A 23236-nucleotide genomic window follows, 5' to 3' on the forward strand; every position below is an offset into this window, starting at 1 on the left:
AAGCCAAACTCCAAAATCCAAACTGCTTCTTCGACCGTGTCGGAATGACTTCAGCGACGCTTCTTTTACCTTCGTTGTTTCAACAGAAAACTCTGACGAACAAATAACATAAGTCACTGGCGCCGCCAGGAATCTAACCTCGAACGAACAGAGAAACAGAGCGAAAGCCCGTTGTCTTACCGATTGAGCTACGAGCCCCCGCAGAGACGAGTGAGACAGAAGATGCGCTCACCGAGCACATCTGCGGATTTACCCCGAGCGTTCTTGCTGAATTCCAGGTGATAGTGTCACGCGACCTCTCGCGCCGCTGTGCGCTCCCCCCCCCTTCCCCCCCCCCCCCCGCCCCCCGTGTAGCGGCCGTGTGAGAGCCTTGCGAACGCGGTAGGAGTTAGTTAAAAGGAAGCTCACTCCAACGCATGGCGCCTCACTTCTCCGTCTCTGCCGATCTCGTCGCCTCCGACGGCGGCGGCAGAGACGGAAGAGAAGTGAGATCGTCTAACACCGGGTTTTAGCTTCCTTTAATTTTACAAGAAAACAGTTTCCACCCATGTGCTTCACCAATACAACTCAACCAACCACCGTTCATGAATCATGCATTGATGTAACCTTAGCAAAGAATATCTCTGAAGTAATAAAGGGTGTGGTTAAGTGCATTTCACTTGTCTCTGGTTTCACTCTTTGTAGAGGCACGCGTGTGAATTTAAGTGACGTCGCATGGGTAAATCGTTGTGTGTGTCGTTTACAGCTTGGCTTCCCAACCACCTCCACAGGGTGGATTGGAGGGCTTTTTTTTTTTCAATGCGTATAACAACGTGAGATTTTAAACTTGTGGCCCACCACAGTTAAAGCCAATTCCTTCTAGGTGCAGGCAGCCTCATGATGTTCAGAGGCTCGAGTCTCTGCGAATTAGACTTGGGGAAACGAGGACCGGAAGGAAATGATGCTGAAATAAAACTTTAAAAAACGGCAAGAAGAGGTGCACGTGAACGTTCACTGACCGTTCTCTGAAGCGCCGTCATCATCACTGGAGGAACCGTGCCCGGCAGATTTGCCTGCAAGACAGAGAGAAGGATAAATGGTTAAACGCCTGGGAAGCAATCACGCTGAACACAAGTGCTTCTGGTTCGTGCTGTAATCGGTTAACGTCAAGCCTCTAGCTGCGCATCACTTTTTTCACCTTTCTTTTTGTTTATTATTTATATAATATAGCGTTCCCTCAGCTTACGCAAGTTATTACGAACATGTGCGCACCTTCACGCGCACGTTAAGTGAACCTTATCGATTACCACTGATCGCGAAGTGCAATACTCCATCCTTTTCATGCCAGACGTGCGCCTCGCCCTAGCGAAAAAAAGTTGAGCTATCTTGTGCTGCTTAAGTGGATGGCCAGCAAAGCAAAGCTGTTGCTGTTGTTTCCCCTCAATGATATTTCCACGAGAACAAGAAGTGAAGTGCCCCATACCGCTATGCTGACACATCGCCGAGGAAGCAAAAGCTCTGTGCGGGGTGCGGCTAGCGCGGGCTCCGTTTAACCGCTTGTAAATAGATCGTCTCATTTTCTAAATACATCGCTCCATCGTCAACCATCGTTCGTGTCCTCTGTTCTGCCGCCACGTGAAGCGCATCTACCACGGACCGCATCTACCCCACCCATTTCAGTATATCTACCCACATTCGTGACACCTTGCCACACATAATCCTCGAATTCGCTCGTGGAGACCGCTTCCCCAGGCCCACACGACGATGACCAAGCCTTCAAAACCCGGTCCCGCTTCCCAAGATAACGGCTCTGGCCCAGGGCAACAAGAACCACTAGAATAAGCCCATGAAACACGCCCACACGACACCGCTGAATAATGGGGAGCACAGCTCTTTGACGAAGATCAGGAGAGCCAGATGAGGCCGGTGAACCGACTGAGACGGACGCCGCCGCCAGAGGTTTCCTGGATTGAGGAGACCCACCACCGACGGCCAGCGAGGAACGAGTCCGAGCTAACCTTTTCAGCTAATAAACGTCCAACAGTGGCCAAGCAGTAGGAAGGTCGACCACAAAAAATTTGCGTGCGCACTGAAGCCCCGGCAAGAGCGAAAGAACGCGTGAGAACGAACGATACGGCGGAGAAGAAATAGGCGGTGTGACGTAACCGCGCCTGCGCAGTGGGGCAGCGCGGCGAAGTCTCGTGCGCGGCTCTGTGCGCGGACGTGCCCGCGCATGCGCATGCCTTCCTCGATCAGCAACGGCGCGACAGAAGGACGGGCAACGGATAAAAGAAATCTCCGTCTGATGCACACACTGACCCCGCGTACATTCGGGCCCCCTTAATGACTTAAACGAACCCGATGAGGCGGATTTGACGTACCTGGAACAAACCCGCATCAGGTCGCCCTAAAACTTTTCTCACTAATTCCCGCCAACTTTGTGAGAGAGAGGGGCAGGGGGGGGGGGGTAAGACGGAGGGAGGGATATCACGCTTCTGTACGTCAACATTGCCGTCAATATTTTCACCTGACAGTATTCATAGCAACGCATAGACATAGGCTGCATAGGTCAAGGCGCAAAGAAGCTCAGAGCATAGGCGCCGCAACAAATGATTTGCCTCAGTTGGTCACCCAGACATCCCCACGAGATGATGCAGAAGCATGCCTGCAGCCATCTTTGGAAAAGGAGGCACAGTACATTGCCGCATCAACAGAATATAGAGGATGCCGAAGGAAACCACTTCGCCTCACGGTCACGACCGCAGTCATTACGGCAAAAGCCAGCCGAGAAGAAACCGGTCCCCTATGGCCACCGGATACAACAAAAGCCGGGAAAAAAGCGAAAATAAGACCACGATCAGCGAAACGCCACAGGCTACGCTGCGCTTAAACTCATTAATCATCCGTCGTTACGCCGGCCGGAAAACAGAAAACGAGGCACCGTTCTCTGATTATATTCCAGCTCGGTTTGATTAATCCACACGCAGAGCAAACCTTCACATGTAGCCGCCCCCCCCCCCCCCCCCCCAGACAGCTGAAGTGATAAACCACGTTTCCAACGAAAAACTCGCTGAATTAAAAAAAAAAATGTCAATGCTCGCCGTTTTTTGTTTTATTTCGAAGCGAGAAGTACATAGGGACACTCCTTTGATTTTTACTGGTCAAAAGCCCTGTATGAGGCATGCATTGTCACTATGTAATGAATATCCCTCTGCCGGACAAGTTGTCAGTGCAAATCCCAACCTCCAAAAAGAGAGAGATACCCCGCAGAATCAATACGGGGTGGGAGGCATTCGGCAATCACGCTCAAACAACGAACAGCAGGCTCCTTCCTCCCTCTATCACTGAAAAAAAAAGGTGTACAACGAGGGTGCAGCCAGTGATAACTTATGGTGGGGAAACTTCGAAAGTTACTCAACACGTCAAAAGAAGGCTTAGGTCAGCCCCACGGACAATGCGAAAAAATCCCGAGCCACCTACTAACGTGAAACCTTGGGAGGGGCAAGCACGCAGTGTATGAGTGTATTATTAGAGAGTTTTAGCATAGCGTGCTCCGTCCGCTAACGCTACGGCGGCGGGTAGCGGGGCGCGACTGGGGAGAGCAAATTCGTCACGGTGGGGTGGATTAGTTCCGCGTGGCCTGCCTTCGCCATGCCCGCTCTTTCCCTCCGCTGAGGGGCAACCTCCTCGCACTCCCCGCGCGCGCATGCGCAGTCCGGTCCCGCTACCCGCTAACCTTAGCGTAGCGTACGGGAGCCGCTATGCTAAAACTCTCTATTGGCGCCTCGGCGTTTTTGCCAACGGAGATGAAACCGTTGGGGGGTACAGGTGTACAGCTTTGCTGTAAAATTCTCGTGTCTTTGAAGTACGAAGCGCCTCAGCGCGAGGCGTAAACGAGCGTCCCGGTGTTCTTTTTTTGTTTGTTTGTTTAGTACTCGTTACGTTCTAGCGCGAGGCGTAAACGAGTTTTTCCCGGTGTTTTGGTACCGTGACTACATGAGACGACGGCAGCGACGACGACAGGAGACGCTGACAGTCCGAGCCCCTAAGGGGCTCCGCCCCTAAAATTGGTGATAGAAGTAACGCTTACCGATAGGAAACGAGTATATCCCATATCAGAGAATACACTCAGGTGAAGGACATCATCTCTCAAACTAAGAGGAAGAATCGGAAGGTTTGCTGGGCACGTCATGCCAAAAAATTACACCACCTTTCCGTAGGGGAGCCCTGAGTAGTATGCGAAGCAGCCATGGGGTAGACTGAAGTTCCCATTAGTTTTCACTTCGTCGTTTCCGTTGACGTTCAGCTTCGCGTGCCTTCGTTGTATCAGTAGCTTCTTGACGTAGTTTGAATGAGTGAAGGGCATGAGGCGCGTTCGTAGCACATGCTCCCGTCTCGGTTTGTAGCGCAGTGGGAAGAGCGCCACATACCTCCCGTTGCGGCCAGAGAGTCGTGGGATCGAAACCGGGCGCCGCCTAAGCATTTCTTTTTCTAGTGGACTGCGCTGACGTCAGCCCAAACGCTGACGGGGCTGAAGAGACGCGCATTCGCAGTAGAGTGCGGACAACGAGGGAGGGAGGGACACAGCCCCGAGCATGAGATGCTTCGCATCTAAAACCGGCAATCGATGGACCAACAAGTTAACAGAGCGGCTACCGAGAGGTGAGACTAGAAGTACAGGAAGGAGATTAACACGATAGGGGGATGAAATCAGAAAATTCGGAGGCAAGGGATGCGCTAGGGAATCGCAAGACAGCAACGGCTGAGGAAACATGGGAGAGGCAGTAAATACAAACTGGATGAGGATGATGATAACAGCACCACCACCACCACCAATAATAATAATAATAATAATAATGATAACAGCAACAACAATATGCGGATGCGCCGTTCGGAAGGTCTCAACCCAAGAAGGCTAGACAGTTCTCGCAGAATAGATAAATGAATATGATTTATTATAAAGCAGGCACGAAGCCTCTTGGGGAGAAGGAGGTAAGTAGGGAGGGGATGAATGGGGATACCACTAAAGTTCATTTTGGCACTATTCGACTACTCGCGTCCAAGTTAGCAGCTGCAACAGCCCTAACGCGTGGATTCGTACCCTAGCTACGCACAACCTGGCGACAGACAATGCACCTCGTTTCCCGTACCTCAAGCAAATTCGGCGGATCCAGCCAACGGGCCTGCCTTTACGCTTGCACTAGCGGTGGCGGTCGGCAGAATTACTTATGGAATACCAGCATACATTTTGTCACAAAAACAGATACGGGACCTGAACGTCCCGTACCCTGCAACAATCCGGACAATCACTGGGTTCCCTAAACCCATCCGGGTTTTCGCAATGAATGAGGTTTCGTGGCACTAACCCACGAACGTTACCCGGCGTACACACTAAGCTGCAAAGAAGATTACCGCGGATGAACCGGTCATACTTCGGGCCAAAGCGAAATAAAAAAGACGAAGGCCGCTTTAATGCGCGTTTTTATAAAAGGTAAAACGGTTTCAATACACATAAACGTCGCCATGACACCTCGAAAGCGAAGCGAAGGAATGCTAGTTTCGAAAGGAACTGGTCGCAACAAAAAACAAATGTTAACGTGGGCATTATGAGTTCACCGAACACTTTCGGCCAACTCCCGTCTCTCATATTGCTATGAACTGTCAGTGTTTTTCAGGCTAGTTCTCGGCCGTCTTCGACCACCAGGATCACCCCACTAACATCACCAACACAAGTGCCCTCTACCCTCGCATCACGTGCGATGACGTCACCAAAACTTTCGTCCCTTCCTGTTACGTCACTTCTGGTAGCGCAACGTTCACTTGCGCTCCTACATCAACCGCTAAAGATTCGGACCGTCTTTAAAGCGGACCACCTAAAACTTCGGACCATCTAAAGATTCGGACCACCTCTAACGATAACGGTAACTTTTTGAAGCGAGCTCCGATAACTTAATCGGGAAACTCGCTTCGTCGGTACTTCCTGAAATGCGGGCCTGGTTTCCTCGCCGTGCACTCAAGCAAGACTTCCAATAAAGCGACTCACTGCAACCAAGTTTTACTGTATGTTTTTGGATCGGCGGGCCTTCACTGGTACAGGCGACGCTGGATCAGTAGACAAAACTGACCTAAACGACGCTGGCTTTGGTTTGCAGCTAACGCTCGCTATAGTTTTGTCTTCTCCGCAACGGCGTGCACGTCGAAGTTTAGCCCAACTTCCATTCGCAGCGAAGGGAAGAGCTCTGGACGTTATTGTAGGCCAAAACAAGCGGCTCTCGGATGCTCACGGTGACTTGCTTTATGCTTCTCCGCGCTTATGCTTCGAATTGCACATACTCTGAACTGCATCCGTGCTGCTATTCGTTTCTACTGGCCCAGGTCACTTTGATTGGCCATTCATTTCGATAGGCTTTGGTCACTCCAATTGGCCATTCGCTTAGACCAGCACTGGTCACACCAAAACGACCATTTTAGCGTCTACATACGACGGAAGGATGGACGGAAACGTATTTAAGACTGCGTCCTCACCACATATACACCTGCGCTAGCGTTCAACAGTGTTCACTTCGAGCGCTAATTTGTCTTCAAGCGTGCAGTCACGTGACTCTTTCGCGGCTTGCTGAACGAGCCCATGTTTGCACTATTGCGCATTCCCATGTTCGCGCACTCGCTAAGGCTTAGAGCGCTCGCGCCCTTTTCACGGACGACTACGTTGTCGCGGCAGTGCCAATTTCGACGGCCCCCACCGCTGCTCTCCTAGCCGGTAAAGAAGGTTTCCGGACGGAAACAGAATGTTCGCCAGATGCTTTCTTTCGTAATAAGGATTTCTCTTTGCATGCACATAAAAACGGCGGTCGTTACACCACCCCGAACACTGCGAGCACTGCACTTTGAACACCGCGGCCTTTAATTTCACCATAACTCAGTTACTTCGAAAGCAACAACCAGGCGTACGTATTTATCACCACACGGCGTCCCGCCATATCCCATGATTTACGTTAAACCCTAGGTTCAGGTCACAACACGGGAGACGCTCGCCCGAAGAAGATAAACCGGCGCGATACTAGTCCCATCTCTACAGCCGCCAAGAACGGGGGGGGGGGGGGGGGGGGGGGAAAGAGACACAAGCTGGAGAATGCACGACCCAGACGATTTCGTCCGCTGGCATGAAAAGCAGCCCGCATTGCGGGAAGGGCGCTACGAGAAGAAGCCAGTGCTCTCGGCGACGGACGACGGTTCCTTCCGCCGCCCTCCTTGAGTCAGCGGCCGCGCTATAACCAAACCGGACTTGGTCCGCGCGGGAGCTCAAACCAGCCAGCCAGCCTCCCAACCCGACCAACCATCCGAGAAACGCGACGGAGGACGCCTCAGCGTGCATGCAGCGACTGCGCGCCACTCTTCTTCCACACGCCCTTGCCCGATCCGCCGCCGCGCGCTAAGCGTCCGCAGACAAACTATAACGAAACCAAAGCAAGATGAACCTAACCCCGCCCCACCATCGCGTAACTCTTTCCCCCTCCGCCGTCATTCGAGAAGTCACCACCGAGGTAAGAATGCCCTGGAGACGGTTCGTTCGCACTCCTGGTTCGACCTCCCAGCGATGAACAGGTCTTCTGGTTCCAGTCTCTGGAGACGCTGACGGCTCGTACGGGAAGGAGGGTGTCCAGTCTGAACCAGCGGTGACGACCCTAGGCTCCTCGAGCCTTACTAGTTGACACGGGGGCGACGCTCACGCCCTCTCCGAAGGCACGAACGGAACGTAGCTCAACGCAAGGTGACGCGACCACGGGGGGTGTCTGAAGATGAAGGGGGTGGGAAAAAAAAAGCGGCAGAACCTCTCAAGCATGCCTGAGTATCAAGGGGTAGAATCGGCGTCCCTGATCCTCCTCGCCGTGTCCGCACCTGGGACGAAAATAGCAACGAAGATGGCGGCGTGGCACGCATGTAACGTGATGGCGGTGAAGAGTGCGCCGAAGAAGGACGAGCCAGACAGCCAGGACTAAAGAGCAAGCAGCAGAGCGAGACGTGGAGATCGAGGGAGGAGGCCCAAAATGGCGGGAAGTGTGGTTGCATGGCCTCCGCTCGACGATGACGTGACCAAACGCCGTGACTAGTCGACGCCCTAAAACAGTGACAACACGTATGCACTCAGCTTCTAACTCGTTCACGTTCCTGTTTCTCTCGTATTTACCATTCGCCATTTGCATATACGGCCGACAATCTTTTGTCTTTTTACACAAACGCTGCGCATCCCACCACCGCGAAGCCAGCTCACAAGCCAGCTGCGAAGCCAGCTCACAAATGCCATAGCTTTATAAGCTGGCGACTTTTTTCCACGGGCCGCCTGCGTAAGTGAACAGGCTATAATCGTACCTCTAACACCCCCCAATAACACTTTGACCTCGAGCGTCTCGACCTCCTAGAGTAAGAAGTTCCACAAAGGATTAGGCCTAGGCGTTGCGAAAATCGAGACGGGACGCTAAAAGCGAGCGCCGTTTGTTGCCGGCAACCAAAAAGGCAGACGGTTAATATAAGTCGCCCAAGGGATGACACCACTAGGTGCCGTACTCTCTAAACGACTGGATTTTGCCAACAAGGCGTCCACAGCTTTCCCCCACCTAAAACGATGCAACTACACAGGTAATATTGCCCATGGTTGTCAGAATTCCTTTCCGACCAAGCTTCGGTCACCGACCACACTATTTTTACCTTGACCCCGTTCCACCACGGATTCCAGAGTTTCATACTAATATATACTACAGGGGGCGCCACTGTCTAGGAGACCCGCGCTTCAGCCTGCGTTCCATCATGTACCGCGAAGCCACTTACACTTGTCCTTGGCATGGCTCATAAACAGGCTGGAAAGTTGCCTCTGGCTACAAAAAAGTCACAATTTTATTATAAAAGCTTATATAAATGTGTTGAGTTATAGCAAAAATAAAGTTCCAACAAGATTTGTCAAGGATTATTTTGAATCTTTATGCTAAACGAACAAAAAAAATTACATGCGTGTTTCTTTTGGCTTCGAAAGCAAAAATGAGCCATGTGGGTAGCCAAGTCAAGTAGGAGAGAAACGTCGCTTGCCGTCATGGCGGCGCCCACACGGAACGCGACTGCAGCGACAGTTCTCCCCTCTGGTATATACGGTATGAAACTCTATGGCGGATTCCACTATGTACTTCGGAAGATCCCCTCTTGCATGGCATCAGGGCACGCATTCTAGGCGTGGCAGCAGCGCTAATTTGAAGTCTCCTCAATTCATACTGAACTCGTGGATATTGAACTGTAGGGTTCAGGTGTCGCATATTAAACAATCTACAGTAACCGCCACGCCGTCACTAGAAACACACGCAGTGAGAGGAATAGAATTGCCAAGTCATAAAAACAGGAAACTACAGCGTGATAGCAATAGTAATGCGGTACTGAATTGCTGAATATTTGCGCTAAATTCTGAAAGCGACGCATGGTGGCTTCCGACAGATGCTCGTTTGGGCGAGTGGGAGACGAGCTGCGGAGGGGAACGCGGATGTTCCAGCGAATACAAGTGTCGGAAGCCGCACCTTACGATTGAGAACTTCGCTATACAGGGAAACAGAAACAACGTGGCTACAATCTCTGGGGATACAAAAGAACTTTAACACGCAAAGAAGTTGAAGAAGTGCGATGAGGAAAATTTCTTTAATTATATATGAATATAACAGTAAGCCGTCGTTACAACGAACGATATATTGGAAGTGTCGCAGCGTATAAAAGCCCTTAATACCCGCTTTAACGAAGTATAGCTTATAACGAAGTCACTTTGCTGTCCCAAGCATTTCGTCATCACGAGAGCTTACAGCACACACACGCACACACACATACGCACGCACACAGAACCCCTTCATTCGGAATTGTCTCCGGTCCCAAACCAAAACGTTCCCGTTTAAATCCCAACTGCTCATATCAAAATACCTGTTATAACGAATTTCAAGAATTCCCGCTGACTTGCGTTTGAAAACTGTCTATGATCCCGCGATACCCCCTTTTCATTATGGGACCCTACTCCGTCCCGCCATGACAGACAGAAAAGAGCAGACGCCAGGGCCGTACCCAGAGGGTTTGGGGTTTCGAACCCCTCCCGAAATCTTTTCCAGGCAGCACGTAAGCAATACTTACTGTTGCTTTCAGCAAAACTACCCCTTCCCAAAATCCATAACCCCACCCCCGAAAAAAATTTGTCTACGGCTTTAGTAGACGCTACGCGTTTACGAAATTTTTACGCCAAATCCGAAACATTTTAAATTTCGGTAACCCTAACGTCCACTCCGGAGTCCGAACTGTTCCTCCAACGCGCCTCGGACTTGGTGCGCGCCGGCACGCGGTGAAGCCAGACAGAACGGAGCGTCGCCTCAACCTTCACCCACATAGCGTCCGACACCGCGTGGCAGACGGCGGTGCAACGGCCGTAGGCAATAGGCCCTTTCCCTTCGAGACGACGGATTCCTGCTGCCGGCCCGATCGCCCCCTCCGCCGTCTGCGCCACAGCCCCCTCTCCCTCGGACCGTCTGGGTCGGGACGCGAGGTCCTTCCACCCACCATGACGGCCGTCGTCTGCCTCTTCTTCTTGTTATGATTATGTAACCGACGCGAAGGGGACGAAACGCCGAAGAAAAGGATACTGTGTTTCAGGCTGTTACAGTTCGTCAGGCTGCGCAGTGGCTGACGAACCGGCTGATCGAGTGCCACCGTTCGGAGTTCGACTCGCGTGACTGCTCAGGACCGCCATCCGTTACATGTGGCGGTATTAATGGCAATACGATAGTGATAGCAATGCACGCGTTCTCCCAAGATTTTAATATTTATTATTACTGTTATTATTATTATTACTTAGCGCTACAACGGTATCATGCGGTGTGGAGCAGTTTTGTTTCTTGAACCCAGACGACTATTCGATACTATGAGGCACCTTTAACAGCGATGCTGTTCTTGGTCGAGGCTTTCATGAGACGAAGCGTGGTGACACGGCCACAGCGATGTGGAGGGGGCATGGCCAAGCGAGGAGGATAGCAAGCGCCAAGTACACATGCAGCAAGTTAAAATTATTCCTGAACGAGACGCTTATATGGCCAAAGAATTTCTGAACTACTAAGTCTGGTGGCAATGATTACACTTGTCAACATTGTCGAGGAAAAAGAAAACATTACGCGTATTTGAAGCAAGACAGCAATAAATAAGCGATATTTGCACTGTTCTGTTAATTAAAAATGAATGGCTGTTTGATTTTTGTGATAGAAACTAAAAAAATACGACCTGAAACAAAAAACGTTTTGACCTCAAAATACCAAAAGCGCTCGTGGCGCCCCCTCACGGCAGTGTTACAAGTTTGAAAGAACAAAAGGTTCCCGTAGATGGCACGAGCAGTGGAATAGGGCAAAATTGAATTGGCGCGAAACGGGAATTGATCTGCAGGCTTTTGGAACCTCTATGAAGCTTATACCCCAGTCACACGGCAAATCTAATGTCATTCAAAGAGAATGACATTAGCTGTCAATGACATTAGGTTTGGCTGTGCGGGTCTACACGGCGATACAAATGTCATTTGACAGTGATAGCGGTGACGATTGGCGAGCTCGCAAAATCCGCAAAATTATCGAGAATGTTTTCATACATCACATTTTCTTAAGCATTTTAGCATAACAAAGGATAATTTTTTTAAAACAAAAATAAGAAAATCACCGGTTTAGGTGACATCAGTAGACATTACAAGCCGAGAGACGCCCGCAAAAAATCCGTATTAGGGTAGCGCGCGCACTGGGGACGAGATTTTCATTTTGCTTAGTACTTCTTTCTTTATTTGAAAAACAACGTGAAGAGGAAAATATAAGTTTCCTAACAGTTTTTAGAAACAGTATTCTGTGATTTATAACTGGACTCTCTTCTCTAGTGACCCGCCACTGCTGTCGAGGCTACTCATTCGGCTGCTGAATGAGCTCCCGAACCTCAGTTAGCCGCTAAATGCCATTCGCCTCAAATGTCATTCGGTATTCTCGCGCAGCGCCGAATTAATGACATTTAGAGCGAATGGCATTTGCCCTAAATGTCATTAGATCTGCCGTGTGACAGGGGTATTAGCCTTGGGATTAGGGAACGCCAGACTGTGAACGTCAGCTTTCGCAACGTTAAATCAATGAAGCTGGGATAACTTGTTTAGATTAGACCACTGACCACGTCTACAGAGATAGGACCCGTGTTTCTGCCGCTACTGGTTTCAGTTCGGTCATATTCTACAAACCATGACCACGCATCCTTCATCCTGGACTGAATGCATAGCAGCTAATAAATAAACCCCTAATTTTCGTATCTTCATCAATGAAGTTAGGCTTATTCATGCCGTCGGCTAACTGGCGCCTTCTGTTATGTACCGGAGACAGTAGAACACGCTTTCGTAAATTGTTGCTGCGCCACAACGCTCCGGGACATTCCGCAGCGGGCTTTAAGGCCATGAAGACAAAATGCAGGTTTACAAAATGCAGGTTTGGTAATTCTTTAAAAAGACTGATTTTTCTCGATAACAATGATACTAGTATCATTTCGGACTTCAAACCAACAATCGAACATTCGAAGCAGTACAGCCGCTTTCTGGCATTTTTCTATGACGTCACAGAATCCTGTTCGTGCGATTGGCGGCCGCCAACGCCAAGAAGCACGACTGGACGATTGTAGTGGGGCGTCTAGCTGCGTGTGATAGTATTACTTGAATTCTAACGTACACGTAACAGTGATAACTATGTTTTAGTGCTGCCCCATATGACGTCACCCCTGACCATATTACGTCAGAGTAGCGCGAAATTTGAAACTTTCTCACTATTGTGTTTCTTTCGTTAAAAAACTTTTTTGTGTGTGGACGGAACAGAGCTGATTGGTTACCAGAGGCTAGTTCTTCCAACCTGAACAAATTTAGTTGTATTTTGTCTCTCTTATCCTTATGGCCCCAAGGGAACAATTTCGTGCGACCTTTGTGTTTCTCCCTGGATTACCCGACCGCTGATTGAGACAGCAACCCGCAAGCGCGCCCTGGGCATTACTTCACAGATGAAGTCCTGTAAGCCTGCAACGCCTACGAGCGGTTAGGCAACGAACTTCATCGGTTTGCCACTCTGGATGTGCGGACTAACACAAATTGACCATAACTTGCACACAAGTTACGACTTTTTCGTGCACCAAAGACCGCTATAGGTATCAAATCTTACACCTTTCCAGAGCACGTACGTGCACCAAAACACAGCATTGAATTCACTTTACTCGTTTTACATGGAGCCTGACTGAGTACGGTCGTCCATGAGCTTGATTGATTGATTGATTCGAGTTTAGCGTGGCATATCTCCAAAATTCCGAAGAAACACTGTTCGAACAAATTTGTAAGACTTAAAGGGACAGACAAACCGATTTTTGTCGAGTATATTTTCTTTATCCCAAATGAAAGAGCATCACTGAAAACACCTTAACCCGAAACGGTTTTGCTGATTGCTCCCTAGAATTTTCGAAATCGGAATTTTTACATCTACCAGCCTACGTGTCCCGCAGAAATGAATGCTGGCAACCCCGACAGTGAGCCGTGCGGGAACATACTTTTAACTGCTCATGAGATTAAAAGAGGTATTTAAAAACTTTCCCCCGGCTAAAACAACAATAATATGCGGTCTTTCATGTTCCTTCATGCGTTTTTTTTTAATCACGCGTTCAAATCGCAGGAATTGTTTGGACATGTAACGCAGTGTCACCTTTACACGCCACATGGCGCCCCCTCTCAAGCTACAGAAATTTTAGTGCGAAATTTTAATTATTTTCGCCTGTATATTTAAAAATTCCTTGCGGTTACCCCAGTATTACCCTAATATACAAAACACTGGCTTTCATACGAGTTAAACGACATGCACTCCACAAAAATCGGTTGTCTGTCCCTTTAGAAGTTATCCGCGCTAGGAGTGAGGACAATTTGAAAAATTATTGGCCCTACGAGTGCGGACAGGGACACCTCAATAAAAAAAAACAAGCGAAGGCAGCGCTGCTTTGAAATTCCTAAAAGAATGTTTAAAAATACATACACAATTAAACCCTTTACAAATATTCGCGTTAAAAGGTTTTCAATAAGTGAGTAAACCTTTCAGCAGTTTCAGAAGCTGCAAGTTTGCAGACCACGTGACCAGGACACGTAATGTAGTGTCGCGTTTCTACACTACGAAGCACGAACTGCCGCCTTTCAGATTTCGGAAAGTTTGGTGCCAAACTAAAATTATCCCCGCCAATTTGTTTATAAATTTCCTGTGGTTACCCCGCGATATAAAGCGTTGGCTTTCTTATGAGCTAGAGAACATATATTCGACAAAAACCGGTTATCTGTCCCTTTAAGTTAGTTGAAAGCAATGCAGCAGTTCGGCTAATTTTCCTTACATCAAGGCAGAAGACAATAAGTGCGTAAACGTTGCTCTAGCTAAGACGGCGGACGACTGTACCCATACTGCTGAGGGTAAAGTGCACTAGAAGTGCACTACATCTACATAACTTGTCACACCTGCTGTACTAGAATTGAAAATATGCACGTAAGAGTTTTTTTGGTACACAACTTTTAATACTAAAATAATGCCAAAATGTAGGTACTAACGGGCAAAAAATTATAAAAAACTGAATTTTTTAAGAATGTTCATAATTCTAGTACAGTTAAAAGAGCACAAAATTTGAAAGAAAATGATATATACGTTAAGCAGATACCTTTATTAGACGCCGAGAAAAATGTACCTCAAAATGGCCAAAAATGAATGGAAAATATAGGGCTTACCCTGTGCCCTTAAGCCAGAGCAAACCGCGCGCGAATAGGCGAGTCTCAAGTTAGAGAGGGATGGCATTCTCGCGCATTCTTAAAGATCAACCAATGAACCTTCCATTAATTATTCGCTTCAGACTTCCTCCGTTGTTTTCGTTCTTTATACGTCCCAATTAACCGCACCCTTTTTCACCGCCTGCTTCCCTTATAACCCACCGCCGGAAGCGCTTCGCGACTCCGTCTTAGTTGGCATACCTTCACGTGATCAATGACGTCACCAAAAATGCGAAGGCACGGACGGCGCGGATCCAGACGAAAGTGCCACTGAAAACTAACGCCACAACTGTTGCCAGACCTTTTTGATTTTCCAGGGTTAAAATACATATACCTACACAACAGTGAGGAAGGAGATTAATCCAGAAATGTGCTTCCTGGAAACCGGCAATCCTCGACAGACTCTTCCTCAGCCCACCTAAATTCACAATCCCTATCGTATCCCACTTCTCCTACCCGGCTATAAACGGCTGCGAATTGGGGTAAAGCGTCAGGAGAGATGGTCTTAAGTCGGGACCCCGGAAATGAAAGCTTTAAACGTTTAAACGTTACTAGGTTCAAAATTGACGCCCACGGTGCAACAATAACACGTGTATGGCTATCGAGTTTAACCTCGTTATAACGAACACTGATATAGCGAATTATCGGTTATAGCGAACTAAATACAAACTTTGGTGGGTCACGCTTTATTTCAACGACACTTATTCTTCTATTACGAAACTGAAACCGCGAGAGCCACGCGCAATATCTGATATAACGAAAACTTTTGACTAGGAGTCTGAGAAGCTACTTGAAAAAAATCTCACCTTCGTCCGAAACTGCAGAAGCAGAAAAGCCCTTTTGTTCGTGGGCACTGTAGAAAACTTTATCCCGCTCAGTGCTGTGAGTAGCCACCAAGCGAAGATCACATCCTTCCTCGAAAAAAATAGGAATGCAGGCCTGTTATGTCAAATGAACTTTGATCTGTTGTAATGTGCCGTTTCGTGTTCTGGTTCATTGAGCTTGAAATGCCACGAGGAGAAAAATAGGGGCTATCTTGTTTATAATACTGGGTTCGAAGATTAAAATAATGCATTTTTTAACAAGGATTTTGGCGGGAGCCAGATTACTGATTTCTTAAAGCCGATTTTTACCTCTACTGTTGCAACAAATATCGGATATAACGAACTAATTTGCTGTCCCCATACTACTTCGTTATAACGCGTCGACTGCACCCAAAAACACCGAAAAGTACGAATCGGGGGCGCCAGAACAGTTCGGGAACAGACCTCCTGGAAACACAAAATTAATTTGCAGACGATTACGCCAAAGGCGCACCAGAAGTTGGGCGATGCGCACATGGTAGCGATAAGGTCGGGAGGACGACGCAGAGGCACACGGAAAAGAGTCATCGCGTTACGTTACCGCGAACCACGGAATGGGAGGGACCCGCGGGGCAATCAGACAAAGAATGCACAAACACACGCGGAAAACAGAAAGATGAAACGACCGCAAAGAGAACTCGGGCGGGCAGACAGAGGAACGACACAAAGGGAAACGAAGCAGAGCTCCCCGGGCGACTACCAAATGGACACCCAGAGGGAAAACCAGACGCAACCGGACGTAACGTCTACCCCGTGGTCAGCCTCTTCCCAGACAAGTCAGAATCGACGCGAACGATAGGAGGCCGTACACTCGAAGCGAGCCGGGGTAACGATCAACGCGGTATGGTGAAGATCTGTACGAAAGAAAATGGCAGCAGAAAGAGGAGGGGGGAGGGGGGGGGAGTAGAGATGGCGAGTTCGTGACCAAGTACATAGAAGTTGCCACTAAGGCAGTGACAAAGTGTGTATTGGAACAGAGGTGATGATAGTGCCAGACACAGCCATTCGATTTTTTTTTCCCCACGATGATCGAGCTTTGAACGCTGTTCAGTCTGCCATTTCCATTTTTCGAACGCATGATAAGCGGAAATGGGAAAGCCGAGGGGTCTCACTTTGCAGCATCTCTACAAAAGGCCTATTTTTCTACCGTGCTTCTCTTGAAATTATATTTCACACCCTCTTACAACCGTTTTAGGCCAAACCGTTTAACAGCCCGTTTAACAGAATGGCTACTTTGCAAAATGATTTACACCCTTTTCGTCGATAACGAATACCATACAGCCTAGCAAAATAAAACATCCTTTAAGGGTATTTTGTCGTCTATAACGCCCTACACACCAGCAAAACACAATAAACCCTTTCTAAGGGTGTTTTTTGTTTTGTTTTTGGTAGGGTGTAAGGGGGTTAGTTATCGACAAAATCGATAACACCCTTACACCCCAGCAAAAAAAAAGAAGGCATCCTTTAAGGGTATTTCGTCGTCTTAACGCCCTTACACCCTAGCGAAAACCGAACAATACACCCTTTCAAAGGGTGTTTTCTTTGTTTTTGGTAGGGTGTAAGGGTGGTATCGACGAAATGGGTAACACCCTTTCACACTAGCAAAAGAAAACAAAGGAAGACATCCTTTAAGGGTATCTACCGCCAAGCCTATAACGCCCTTACACCCGCAAAAACACAATACACCCTTTCAAGGGGTGTTTTTCTTTGTTTTTGATAGGGTGTGAGGGTGTTAGCTACCGACGAAAAGGGTGTAAATCATTTTAAAGGATACCAAGAGATGGGATACGAAGTCGGAGAAGAGCAAGGACTCGATAGAGAGATGAACTAAGAAAATTAGGAGGCCAGTTCGTAAAAGCACTGAGTACCGTGGATACTGTGACAAGTAACCAGTGCTCTGTTAGAAAGTGCCACGACCTTTTTTTTAAGAGTGTACATGCTAGTCCCCCTCAACACAGACACCGATTCAGTAATAACTGTCCTCAGTGATTCAGATCACTGGCTACAGTAACTTTCTATAATCATTTTGACCACGACACACCTGGCTTTCCCAATTCTGGTGCGCACAGATCCTTCTCAAAAAATTCCTTCTCACAGCAACGCTTGTTTCAGCGCTTTTTTTTCTACAGCAATCTTATTCCAAAGCAATCCCTGAACGCATCACCCGCTATTTACAGCGGCCCCCTGAAACACGACATTCCGCTCCCATGTCAGTGTACAGGACGGACACTTCCGGTACGATGCAGAGCTCTTGTTAAAGGTGGCGACAGGCTTGTTCTGTGTGCGTAAACCGACCTAAGATATTTTTAAACGACCCTTCCCTTATTTACGAAAAGAATGCGTAAAACTGATCCAAGGGAGAATTTTTCCAATACAAGAATTCCGGAAGTACAAAACAAGTAAGGCAGAATTGCTGGAGCTCGAACCCAGGGCATTAGCGTTAGAAGCCGCGACGCTAACCGTTACAGTAGGCTATAGAAACCGAACAGCAAGCTCATTTTGGCAGTTGCATGATCGGGAAGATTGCGGCAGTGTTCAAAGATATACAGTATAGCCTAATTATAGCGAACCCGGTTTCAACGAAATCCCGGTTATACAAAGAAATCTTCGTTTCCAGTTACCATTTGTATACATAAATTTTATGTCCAGGTACACCGGAAAACGCATATAACAAACTGATTTCCGTTTCCCGATGTGTTCGTTATAAGCGGGCTTGGACTGTATACCACAGGCGGCACTAGAAGTGCCCCACCTGCGCTGAATTGGAAACGGAATGCCGCCCCTCAAACACTTATTTTAAAGCGAAAGCTTTCTTATTAAGACCGACGGCGTTCAGTCAAAAAACTAGCGCAAGTTCTCTGCAAACATGGCGCGCGCGTGAAACCGGGCTTCCATTGTGTCAAAACGGTTACTTGAAAATCGCGAATAAGGAACGGTTCTAGATAAGACAGTACACGCATCGATCATAAAGAAGGAGTACAATAGTATACCTTTAAAGTTTATCTCACAAACCACGTATCGGTATACATTTAGATGCGTTTATTATAGTGCGCGAAAAATCGTCGCACGGGTTCGTTCTTCGTTTGCCATTTGGGTCTTGGAAGATTTGATTGATTCATTCATTCATTCATTCATTCATTCATTCATTCATTCATTCATTCATTCATTCATTCATTGATTTGATTCATTGATTTGATTGATTGATTGATTGTAGGGTTTAACGCGCCGACGCAACGCAGGCGATGAGGCGCGCCGTAGTGGAGGGCTCCGGATTAATTTTGGCCACCTGGGGATCTTTAACGTGCGCCGAAATCTCGTGCAAACGGGCGTTTTTGCCTTTCGCCTCCATCAGAAGGGCGGCCCCGCCCCGGCTGGGAATCGAACCCGCGTCCTCGTGCTCAGCAGCGCAGCGCCTTAGCCACTGAGCCACCGCGGCGGGTCGGTTCGACGATCGATTGGACGCACTTTCAGCGAAGGTTGGACGCACTTTAAATTTCGCGCTTCTCTCAACTTTCTTTAGGAAAGGACGATAATTTCGTTTTGTTCTTGCCTATACACTGTTCGCTTCCCCTACGCCGCCCCGCCCATGGATGAGAGGTTCGCCCTCGACATGAAATGCAACCTCCCCGCAACTCTTGCTTTTCTTTTTTCCTCAGCCTCTGGCGATCAGTGGGTGAATTACCGGTCGAGCTAGGATCTTGGAATCCAGCGTAAACTGGTGATGCGGGCCTGCATGGACCTCAAGCCGAACCCGGGGCGTCCCCGGACTATAAGGACGCCCTTTACTGGGCGGATGCCCTGACACCCGTATGCACATAAGCTAATAAAGATTTATTCATAATCACTCCCAGTTTACAACCCGATATCACCCCCAGTATAAACAAAACCCCTCTCTTCAAATGCCCTCACTCACTGCTACGCACAGATTTTTCGTGTTACATATTAGAGAGTTTTCGCACTCCGTATGCTCAGTCTGTTCCGTTCTTACACTGTCGACCGGGGCCCGACTGCGCATGCGCGCGCGGGCACGGCGAAGAGTATTCTAGTAACGTTGGCGAGGAGGACATATCCCCCGCAACGAATGCGCGGGCATGGCGAGGGCCGGCCCGCGGAGCTAATCCACCCTACGGGAGTGAATGTGCACCTGGCCAGTCGGTTCCCGGTTAACAAGGTACGAACGGAAGACACAAAACATACGCAGCGCTAAAACTCTATTTTCAAAAACTCTCTATTTTCATTTCGGTTACATAGAGTGTAGCACCCCGCAACGCTTTTTTTTTTTTTTTAAGGCGAAAGACTTCGATCTCCACGTTTCAAGCACGGGCGTTGTAAAGTACAGAAAATCGATGGCACAAAAAAGGTTGAAGTTATGGTCGGAGCGAGCGCAAGCCGGGAAAGCGAAACAGCAGTACCGGGGACGTAAAGAGGCACAGAAAGGATTGTATAGGTGACCGGTAAAAAGCGCAAAGGCTCATGTGGACGTCGTCTGCTCTTGCCACTTCCGGTTCGAGATGTCACCTGGCCTCCCGTACGCCAGCGGCTTTCACATTATTTGTCACAGAGTGCTTACCTTGCAGAGGATCCCCTAGTAGAATTTCTCGCTGTTATTCATTTAATGTGCGATGAATTAGCGTTTTTTTTTTTCGGTTGACACAGATAAACAACAAGCACACGCACGCGTGAAAGATGCCGGCCTACGGGAGGCCACGGGAACTCTCGAACCGGAGGTGGCGGGACTTCGCGGGAGCAGACAATGCACCCATGAGCCTTTGCGCTTTTTACCGCTGCTGGCGCACATATAATGCGAGAGGAAAGGTACCGACGGGGGCCAACAGGAGGCTACTGGCGATGGCGAGCGAGAGAAACAAGCTCCGGAGAGCGCTGTCCAAGGGGGCCGGTCAAGTGCTTACGGGCGCGGCCGCGAAGTTCAACGGAAAGTTCAGCAGCACATCAACAGAAGGTCCGACTAGGCTTTCGCCCGCACATCCTTGCAAGGTTCTAAGCATCCCGCGTAATTTCAAAGAGGGAAAAGAAGGCGTACCCGTTTCAAAAACGTTAGCAAATTTCACCAAGCAATGCGACTTGCAATAAGTGAATGTAGGATCGAACATGCGAATATAACACCTTCCTCGTAAACTTTTTCGGCCCCAGCGGTGTCAATTAAAACCACCACATAAAAGTACCTCTAGCGCATTGAGAACGAAACCAAACCGCTAGTTTTCTGAGGACTTTTCCTTCAAGGATGACTATTGCGATAGACATCACCATTGTTGCGTTTTGGCGGAGCTGGAGACTACAAAAACGAACAAGCTTGAGTGAATACAAAATTACGACGTTGGGGCTAAAAAAACGCATAGGGTTTTATTCCCAAGCTTGTAAATCTATAAATATATGTACGCAGCTCGTTTTTCGTTTGTAGGCTCAGTGGTCATAAAATTTAGGAAAATCTTTCCTGCTCAACATAACATTTTTAATTGCCAGATTTCCTAATTAATTGCCTCATTAAAAATCAGTTAATACGTGCACTACCAGCTTCTTTCGTTTGTGGGCTTCTGGAAGCCCTAAAATCTAGAACACAGAAAACTTTTTTTCTTGCTTGAAAAAAAAAAATCCGTGCTGATAGGGTTAAAGCCGCCAAGAAGGGAAAGACAAACAACGCTCACAGAAGCTGGGTCTTTTCAATTAAATCGGAAGCGTTTAGCGTTTAAATACACGGTGTACAAAAACACAAACAGCGTCACGGCGGAATGAGTATGAGCTATTTCCCTAAATCTTGTATCGCGTATCATAAATAATAGATGAATGAACGAACGGAGTCAACTTAGTAAGCACTACCCGCCTTCACCCGCGGGCCATAAGGCCAAATAAAAATTCCCAGCATAGTTCAGCAGAACGTGATCTTCGCCTAGCTCGGAAAACATTCGAAATTCCTCCCCGAATGCGTCTAGACGAATGTCTCCGCCCCTAGACAGCGACGCATAGCCTCCGTGACACAAGCCTCTGTGTTCGTGCGCATTTGTTGCCGCGCTTTTGCCGGAAAATTGGCGCCAACCATCCGCACTGGCTCCACTTAGTGTCACTAAATAAGGTATTTAGTGACACTAGCTCCACTGACATGACACCGCCTGCAACACGCGCTCGCTACCGCCGTCGTACGCGTACACGAAGCTACCATGGCGACGCTTTACGAATGAATAAATTTATCGCCATGAAAAGGAAAGTACGCCAGTAGGCGTAATTTGTCACACTTAGGGGTGGACACCGGAACGCCTGCTGGTGTGGTGGGTGGGGAAAGGGGATTACAGGTAGACAGAGAGACAAGGAGTGAGATGGTTTTAAAAGAGGGCATTAAAATGAATAATAAAAAAATGAAAATTGTCTGACGATTAGGACACTCCCTAATGCAAAATTTCAGCGCAGCGCGAACTACGGTTTTCACCGTCACGGCGCTTATACCTGCTGCGCCTCAGGAAGTGAGCGCTTATCAGCGAACGCGCGGCGGCGCGCGCTACTCTGCCTTTATCTCGTAGCGCGTCGCCGCCGCCGAGCATGTTGCTGCAAATCGTGTTTGAACCTCCCGCGCAAAAGTCGCGTTGTTAGGATGAGCCACGCAATGAGAACGACGAAAAACCGATGCACGTGCAGCACGCAGCGCGTGCTGCGCTTCTGTGTTTTTTTGTGAACTTGAAAGAACAAGATGCTTGCTTTCATGGATGCCTGGTTTTTGCGCCTCCTCTCTCGAGCGCCACTAGACGCCAAGGCGCGGTTTTCGCACACGTTTTGCGCGGCCTCGGCGTGTTGCCCTCCCGCTCACACTTTCGCCATACTTTCCTTACATCGAGGGACGAAGGAGACGCGAAAGCACAGGAGCGGGCGCTAAAGAGCTTCAAGATGACTGTGATTTGGGCGAGCTGGTGAACGTTCATGATTGAAAATCAGCGCGTAAAAAACGCAGCGCGAAAAAGGCAAGAGTAATACACAGGACAGCACAGCTTTTTTTTTTTTTGTAAAAGTTACAAAATGGAAACGAGCCCGATGTAGCAGACATATTGTCAAGAGGACTGTGAATTTGGGCGAGTTGGTGAACGCTCATGATTGAAAACCTGTCCTGTCTGTTATTTCTCGTCCCTTTTTTGTGCTGCGTTTTTTCCGCGCTGATTTTCAATCGTGAAGCTTAAGAGCTTGCGCTCCAAAAAAGCAACAGGCACAGATCAGGCAGGCGGCATGACCTTTGGATTAAGTGATTCGCTGCAGTGCTTGTGGCCAGGACGGAAGGCGAAGCGTCCCTCGTTTCCCATGCTTGTGCGACCCTTACTGCTGAATGCCTTAAGAAATACAAGGTCCCTGGGACATCATACCTTGCTATAAGACTTCTTACATGTCCCCTAAACGTGCCTTCCCAGTATGCATTTGTGTACAGCAGTGAAGCCGACTCCACAGGGGCTCAGTGTACAGCTCATTATAGTGATACGTGGAGTTTTACGGAGGTATTTAACCTAAGGCCTAAGGGCCTTCCCTCTTTCGTATCTGCTTATACGGCACC

General features: G+C 48.5%; 1 protein-coding gene across 1 annotated transcript in view; it reads right to left on the reverse strand.

Moving 5' to 3' along the window:
• Positions 1 to 23236, reverse strand: part of Pur-alpha (Purine-rich binding protein-alpha) — a 138845-nt gene that overhangs the window by 98777 nt on the left and 16832 nt on the right. Inside the window, exon 2 of the mRNA XM_077693659.1 lies at positions 999 to 1052. Coding sequence (XP_077549785.1) covers positions 999 to 1052 — 54 coding nt within the window. The remainder of the gene's footprint in view (positions 1 to 998; positions 1053 to 23236) is intronic.

The sequence above is a fragment of the Haemaphysalis longicornis genome, unplaced genomic scaffold, assembly GCF_048455015.1.
Source record: "Haemaphysalis longicornis isolate Haplotype H1 unplaced genomic scaffold, Haemaphysalis longicornis Haplotype H1 scaffold_12, whole genome shotgun sequence".
NCBI lineage: Eukaryota > Metazoa > Arthropoda > Arachnida > Ixodida > Ixodidae > Haemaphysalis > Haemaphysalis longicornis.